The 8781-nt window shown below is 27.9% G+C and overlaps 1 protein-coding gene across 1 annotated transcript; it reads right to left on the reverse strand.

Moving 5' to 3' along the window:
- Positions 1-4553: 4553 nt before the first annotated feature.
- On the reverse strand, positions 4554-8775 carry LOC113786562 (uncharacterized). Its single transcript, XM_027334377.2, has 5 exons — positions 7118-8775; positions 6137-7034; positions 5510-5921; positions 5080-5319; positions 4554-4903 (listed from the first exon to the last, which is right to left on the reverse strand). The coding sequence occupies exons 1-5, from the start codon at positions 8229-8231 to the stop codon at positions 4760-4762; spliced, it is 2808 nt and encodes a 935-aa protein (XP_027190178.2). The 5' UTR covers positions 8232-8775; the 3' UTR covers positions 4554-4759.
- Positions 8776-8781: the final 6 nt, after the last annotated feature.

Consider the following 8781-nt stretch of genomic DNA (forward strand, 5'->3'; position numbering starts at 1 on the left):
TGGAAATTGTGAGATTAAAATTTGGAATAGGAATAATTATAAGGTGTTGATTGATTCGTTAAATGCATGGTATTTAATTTTATTGTGATATTTGATTTAATTTCGTTAAATGTTGGGCATTTGATATTATTGTGATATTTTATTTAATTCGGTTAAATGTGTGCCATTTGATATTATTGTGATATTTGATTTAATTTCTTTAAATGTGTGGTGTTTGATATTATTGTGATATTGGTTGTTGAATTAATTTTATGCATATGTTTGATTAGATGAGTTTAAATGATGTTATAATAAAAATGGATGTGTTGTGATAAGTTTATGTAATGATGATAATGTATGATTAATAATGGTGATGTGATAAATTTGTGATGAATATACGTGGTGTTGTATGATTGATGATAGTGATGCTATAAATTTGTGATGAGTTTATGTGATGATGACGATGTGTGATTAATTATAGTGATATTATAAATTGTGATGAGAATATTGTGATTCCAATTTGTGTTTGAGATGAAGGTCTTAATGGAGTATCATAGGCCAATGAGGGGAGAAAATAAATATTGAGAATTTGTGAAGTGCATATTATTTTGTCATCATATAGGTAGCGCCTGACAAGCCTAGTGATTCAGGGGAAGTACAGCTGAATGAGTCTGATCGTGGTGGTCTGCTATCGAGCCTTAAGACAAGATTGTTAGACCTTGGAGGTATTCGGGTGGGGAATTCCTAGGTGACTTGGAGGTAGCACTCCAAATGTCGGAAGCTACCACGCAAGACATGTTTACCTCGATTGTCACGTATATGTGTCTCGGGTTGAGTTGAGGGGATCTATGAGGACAGGGCCAATTTGAATTGTCCGTCCACCGGGATGGTGGCATAGTATCAAGCCTCCTGACCAAGTACTTCAGAGTTAAAATGGTACCACATTGTGAAGTAGAGTCTAAGTTCATGCATAACATTGCATTTCTTTGTGATTGTTTTGTTGTGATTGATGTGTTTCAAAAGTAATAATAATTACCCTTAGATGATTTGATGTATATTATAATGAGATGATTATTTTACTTTAGTGACTTTCATGTTATAATATGGTACTATTTACTTAAATATTTTAATACATTGTAATGTGATTATGATACGGTATATTATGATTGTTTGCGTGTTCTTCTTACTTATATTATACTATTAACATGATTTTGAAACTCACCTCCTTCGTTGTTTGTCTTTGACTGACTTGGCCCTGCGTTTTTGAAATCGCAGTTATTACAGATTAATAAGTCTTGAAGTACAAGTTTGGGAGGAACCCCGTTCTGATAGGTGATACCGAGAATAAGGGTTGTAATTTTTATTTTCTTATTTAATTTGAAACGAATTTTTGTATGAAAATCTTAGAAGTAATAGTTAGTTTTTATAATTAAACCAAGTAATTATACTTAAATAAAGTTTATCGAGATTGCACTATTTTAATGAAAAAATTAAGTTTAAAGTGTTTTATGTTATTTTTGAGAAATGTGATATCCTAAATTAAAAATAAAAGTTTTTATTTTATTGAAAACAAATTTTATTTATCCACTGCAAATTTTATAGGAATATTATATAAATTATTATATATATTATTTTGAGGTTTAGGGTGTCACACAAACAATGAAACTATTATTAATATTAATAGATTAATCATAATCATTAACATTTTGGTTTCAAAGCATAAATTCAAAATTTATAACAATTTGGATACAAAATATTAATTATTAAACAATTATAAGTTTACATCAAATACAAATAATTGCAAATGAATTAATTTTATTTTATTTCAATTAACACTATAAAACAACAAATCAAATTGAACTAATTTCAATAAAATAAAACTAACCAAAATTCAAAGAGACGTGACTTTGTCCATCATTTCTAAATATTTATATACTATATATATTTACCAATATTTAAAGTAGAAAATCAAATACAAATATTTTTTTGTTTTCTCACTCAATCATTTTAATCATCAATGTTCGTGTTAATTGTAAACTTTTTTTTATTTTAAATCGGATATATTAGAGTTTTAATTTACAAATATTCAAATTATTATTAGTATTAATAGAGTATAACATTTTGGTTTTAAAACCGAAATTCAAAATTTATAATAATTCGATTACAAAATATTAATTGTCAAACAATTATTTATACATCAAATACAAATAATTTCAAATGAATTACTTTAATTTCATGTCAATTAACACTATAAAACAACAAATTAAATTTAATTAATTTCAGTAAAATAAAATTGGCCAAAATTCAAAGAGACGTGACTTTGTTCATCATTTCTAAATATTTATATACTATATATTTACCAATCTTCAAAGTAGAAAATTAAATACAAATATTTTTTGTTCTCATTATTTTAACCGTAGATCTTTGTGGTAATTGTGAATTTTTTTTACTTTATATCGAAAATATTATAATTTTAATTTACAAACATTCAAACTATTATTAATATTAATTGAGTAATTATAATCATTAACATTTTGGTTTCAAAACCAAAATTTAAAATTTATAACAATTCGATTACAAAATATTAATTATCAAACAATTACAAGTATACATCAAATACAAACAATTGCAAATAAATTACTTTAATTCAAAAACACATCACTTTGTCCATTATTTTTAATTATTTATATACTATATGTATTTACCAATATTCAAAGTAGAAAATCAAATACAAATATTTAAATATATATAATAGATGAAATTAAAGTAATTCATTTGCAATTATTTGTATTTTATATATACTTATAATTGTTTGACAATTAATATTTTGTAACCAAAATGTTAATGATTATGATTATTCTGTTAATATTAATAATAGCTTGAATGTTTGTAAATTAAAATTCTAATATATCCGATTTAAAATTAAAAAAAAATCACAACATTAACTATAACATTTGAAATTTGAAAAATTTACACAATACATGCAGACTTGTCTTCTGAAATTTAAAATGATCGAATTTACTTAATCCAATTCAATGGCACATATCTTTTAAACATGATTAAAATTTACTTGAGTCAAACTTTTTCAATTGCAATTTTGTAAGCTAGTCAACATATACTACATTGAAGTAAAACTAAGAATATGAGACACACAAAGCAAAGTAACAACTAAAAACAACTAAAGAAGGAAAATAATTTAGAAGGGTGAGGGAAAAAATATTGATGTATAAATATTGGCGTACACAAGAGGGAAGAAGAAACTGTTGGAGGAAGTCATTAAAAAAAATTAGGGATTAGAGGAATTAAAAGAGAGAAAAAATTGTTTAGAAACTAAGTAGAAAAAAAAAGAGGTGAAACATACAAGAACTCTCTAAGACGTACACATCAGTTAAAATTTAAGCTTAATTGAAATGTTGATCTTCTTATTTTTACTAGTTTTTAAATTGATACTCTTATTTTAACATCTAAAAATTTTGGTCTATCTCTCAAATTTTTTAACTAAAAAATGTTGATTTAACATATTTTAAATGATGTGACATACGATCTCATGATTTAGAATAATCTAGATGGATAAATTATTTATATATTAATTAATTAAATTACAAAATCTAAAAGTTAAAAATACAGTTTTTAGATGATTTTATTATAATTTATTTAAAATTATTCATTCAACATCATCATACCATATGATATGTCGTTTAAAAAATTACATAATATTTTTTTATTAAAAAAATTGACGGAAAGACTAAAACTGTTGTATTTTAACATAAGATATCAATTTTATGAATAAATAAAAATAAAGAAATCAAAACTGCAATTAAACTTAAAATTTACTTAAGGCCTCATTCATTCCTATATCGGCTCAATCATTTAGGGTAAAATATGAATACAAATTGTTGATGTGATTTGATAATATTTGATGTGAAGAAAGAAAATGGAAAAATAAATACAATAACATAATTGATCTCATCCTTAAAAGTAACTTTCAAATATCTCATATATAAAAGGGTTAAATAGTTTTAATCTTTGTAAAATTTTGAAATTTAGCTTTTTAGTCTCATAAAAAAAGCTGCATTGTTTAGTTCCTACAAAAAAATTCTGAACAAATTTAGTTCTTGCTACATAGATTTTGAACTTTTAAATTTTTTAATGATTTTTTGTAATGACTTTAAAAATATTATAAAAAAAAAAATTTCATAAAAATTTAGAATTTTTTAACTTAACATAAGTTAAATATGAATTTTTTAAATGTTATAAACACAAAATAAAAGCAACTAAAATATAGACCTACAAATTTAATTTTGAATTTAATTTTTGCGAAAGAACTTTTTCGAATGGTGTAAATATATCTATAAAAAAATATTTAAAAATATATGTCGATATTCTTAACGGACAATTTTAATTTTTTTTATCTCTACAAACCATGAGGACCATTTCACATGTCCATTTGTAATAAAAATTCTGTAGAATTCTACATATTATTTTTCTATATATAGCTTTCTATAGTGTGAATAAGACATTATATGTAATATATGTGCAATGAGACTGACAAAACAATGTTTAGAGTGTCTAGGGAGATTAAATAGTATGTGCAACTTTACTTGTAGTCTTTCTTCTCTTTGGCAAGTTCAACTTCTTGAATAACTTATAAGTCATTTACAACATTGAGGAGAATTAAATAATGTTAACTTCACTCTATTTTGTCAATAAATTCCAAGGAAGAACAAGTCCAATGAATATCAAGCTTTAGCACTTGCATGGTGCACATTTTAGTTCTTCATTAATCCTCTGTATGGTCTTCAACTGTTTCTTTGTTGTGAACCGTTGGCTCATCGACTTGTGGTAGCTGCAACTCCTCATTGATCTTATCATCACTTGCTAATGTTTCATTTTTATCTTCTTCAACTAGCTCTCTTGATGACACCTGTTGAGTTTACCACATCAACATGCATATTGCAAATGTATTAGCTAATTAACACAAAAAATTTGTATCTATTAATGATGAAAAATAAATCAAACTTGTGAAATCAAAAGTATATTTAACTCTAAAATATATTATAAACTTTATAACCAAAAAACTTTAAAGAATGAAAATGTTACTTTGTCACCAGCTAAATCTTTTGATCCCTCATCCACATCCTCCTTAGTTTCCATCTCATTGATTTGTTTGGTGGATTCTAAAGTGTCCTCTTGACTAATTTGGTGTGAAGAATTGTCTTCACTACTCTCACCACCGTTATTTAACTTGTCTTGTTGTTCCATCCTGCAGATTTTTTCATTGTTCATGTTTCTAAGGATATTTGTTTCTTCAATGGAATTCTCCATGTGATCTGTATCCTCCTGATCAATGTCACAAAAAATAAACAAAATTTGATCACAATGTTAAGCCAATTGTGCCTACATCTCTGTTTCCAGAACGACTACAATACCTTTTTATTATGATTGAAGTTTAAGATTATATATTACAACTTGTATTTAAATAATATAGTTCAAATTACATGTTATAACCATTTGTTCTCATAAATTATACCTGGTCAACATTATGTGATTCATCAGTTATATAATCCACCAACGGCTGACTATTTTGAGGCATGGTGTCATGTGGAAGTTCATCTTCATTCAAAGTTTCTTGTGTCATATCCTCCATGTTATTAGATTGTTGAGAACCTATATCCATTTGTTGATTAAAAGTTGGTGATGAAAGTTCTTCTGCTAGGGTCTTATCTGGTAATACAGACCTTGGTGATGATGAAATTGACTCATTAGAGCCTTCATCAATGGATTCTTGCCTCACAATTGAATTGTTAGGATCAGGATCTTCACTACTTGTTGAATTCTCTATGTTACCTTGTTCTGTGATTGTTGAGTTATTCACATTATCATTGATAATTTGTGACTCATTAGTTAAATTCTCTGACAAGTGGCACCACTCCTGTTGTTTCAAACAAAAGAGAAATAATTTAAAATTAACTATATAACATGACCAAATGAAAGCGTCAATGAAAATACATTATAAAACTAATTTACATTGACAATGGAAAATACCTCATTTTTATAACTACATCGTAAAATTGATGACACGACATGATAAAATAAAATGCTTCTATTAGTCCAAAAGTAACTCACTCACCTGTTGATTTGCTTGGTGTGTTGATTTGCTTGGTGTGTTTCATTAGATAATTGATTCTGAGGAGTTGTCATGTAAGAAGAATTTGAAGATTGAGGCATTTCAAATTTCCCCAAAGAATATTTCATATATGTACCAAAGATGTTATGATCAGTAGTTACAACACAACAAGTTGGAGTATCTTCAGGACCTTCATCTCTTGAAGAATATGAACTAACATCAGCTACATCTTCTTCATCTATTTGTCTTAAAGAAATGGGTGAAACAATATCCTTTGAAGTATTATTCACTTCTTCTTCATTATTAATATTATTATCTTCCTCAGTTATAACTCTTCCATGAAATGAAGCACCCCACAAATCTTCACTTCCAGAACTAACATCTCTATCAATGTCACCATCATACAACACAGAATCTCTATCACTTGGTGAATTATTACTCTCACCATTTTCATCAACTGTTGATGTAAGTGAACCAATTTCAGAAACTTCCACTTGTAAATCAGAAGCTATGGAGTAAGTTGGTGTGTGACAAAAGCGTCGGTCGGTTAAGAACATAGTTTCCTGTCTCTTATCAATTGGAGATGGAACATTGTCATACATAGATTCATTTATAGTATTTGTTGTTATGTTGGTAGAAGGAATTGGTATATTAAGGAGCCTCTCATGAGGCTTAGAAAACCTTGGCCCTGGCCTTGGCTTTTGTGAAACACTTTTATTAGTTTTAACATTTGAGATGTTTGAAACTATTGAACTTGACTCACTTTCTGACAATGATTTTGTATCATGATGACTTGTCTTCAATTTTTCATTTTTCATGTCATCTATATCAGTTTTACACTTTTCATCTTCTTCATCTCCTTTTGGTTCTTTAATTCCATTCTCACGGTAGATTAACTGGTCAATTAGCCAATCATGATTTCCCTTTTCTGAATTAGTAAAATACATAGAATTTAATTGTTAGAAATAGAAAAAATTGGTTCTGAACAAAGTAGAAAAGACTAGTTTTCACCTGGAAGCCTTCTAAATCTTGAGTAAGCATGTCTATCTGAAAACTTCCTACCATGAAATGAATCCTTATGATGTTCTTGTTTGATTTGAGATGACAAATTCTTGTGATGACCACTTGTAAACTCTTGAAGAAAACCATCATTTGTAAGATTTGGTTTCTCCTCAAAAGGCTCATAAGGAATATCATAAGGACTCCTTGGCATAACAGAAGGAGCAGAACCTGGCATTTCTAAATCATCATTATCACAATTCCCTCTTGTAATAACCAATGGTGCCATTAAACTTGGTGTCGTTGATTTTTTATCAATTAAACCATTCTCAACTTGCAACTTCAACAATTTCCTTGCTCTTCTTCTAGCTATAAGACTCTCCAACCTTCTATTTCTCTCCATCTCTGAATTTCCAAGATCCATAAGATTTTTCTGATCATTTTCTGTCCATAAAATAGCATTGTTACCATCCTCTTTTCCATCTTCCTCATCTTCATCATCCTCCATCTTCTCTATCTCCATCTCAGTATCATTACATTCCACAAGATCAACAATTGAAGGTTCAGTCCTTAAACTTTGTCTTTTATGTGCTTGTGTTTTTCTACCTGGCAAGCCATAATACAATGAACTCTCACCTTTCTTAAAAGGTTCAATGTTTCTCTTTGTGTACTCATTTTGAAACACTTCTGATAAATCTTTGGCTTTTTCTTCTAAACCACCATACACATCCCATTTCTTGTCTCTAAAGTTTTTCCTTCTACTTGTTGCATTTTGTGATGGATACTTATATAGAATTTCATGTCTCATATTGCTTGGTGGTAACTTTGGTTCACATTTTGGTTCAACTTTGTTTTGCTCTTCTTTTTTCTCTTGTATTTTCACATATTTTAGTTGAGTTTGCTCAGAACTCCAAAAGATTCTCAAGAAAATAGCACCACATAGAAGAAAAGGTGACATGTAAACCAAGAAGGTGTAAATGTATGAAAGGAATATATATAGGATTAAGAACACCAATAAAACACTTGAAAATAATGGATGATTTTGTAGAAACATGTAACTAGACTTAGCTGAAGCACGAAACATTTTTAACAAATGAACTTGAATGTCTTTTGCATTCAAACCCATCTTTGTCTCTCTCTCTCTCTTTCTCTCTCTCTCTCAATGTTAGCACAGAGAATAAACCATATATGCTTTCAAGCTTGTGGTTGAATAATAATAATGTGTATATCACAATTCATAAGTCAAATTGTGCACATTTTGTTCATTACTATATTCAAACAAGTTAAAAAAAGTGATGTTATGTGACATGATTATAGGTGATATGTTTGTTACAAATCACTAGGAATAAATATTCAAAGAGAATGTGGTGGAAAAAATTGTATGAACACTTAGAATTGGCTTTGGAAAGGAAGCTATTGGTGTGATTTGGTAAAGGTTCATGATAGAAAGCATTCAGAAAATTGAGAAAACCAAAGGAGTAGAGAGAAAAACAAGGTCAATTTTCCATCAAGTGATGGTCACCAATAAACATATTTTTTGATCCCCTGACAATTTAGTTTGTCTTTTTTAAGGAAATTTTTGTTTGGTTGAAAACTTCACAGATCCTCTTATTTAGGAATTTTATTATTACTATACACAAAGGTAAAAAAAATGTAGAGAAAACAAGGAGGGAAAG

The sequence above is a fragment of the Cicer arietinum genome, chromosome 5, assembly GCF_000331145.2.
Source record: "Cicer arietinum cultivar CDC Frontier isolate Library 1 chromosome 5, Cicar.CDCFrontier_v2.0, whole genome shotgun sequence".
Lineage (NCBI taxonomy): Eukaryota > Viridiplantae > Streptophyta > Magnoliopsida > Fabales > Fabaceae > Cicer > Cicer arietinum.

Excerpts from the sequence above, each read along its gene's own strand:
- LOC113786562 (XM_027334377.2), bottom strand. The coding sequence starts at position 8,231 with ATGGGTTTGAATGCAAAAGACATTCAAGTTCATTTGTTAAAAATGTTT. Across the intron at positions 7,035-7,117 it reads AAGATTTAGAAGGCTTCCAG|AAAAGGGAAATCATGATTGG; the intron begins GTGAAAACTAGT and ends TTACTAATTCAG. Across the intron at positions 4,904-5,079 it reads AAGATTTAGCTGGTGACAAA|GTGTCATCAAGAGAGCTAGT; the intron begins GTAACATTTTCA and ends TAAACTCAACAG.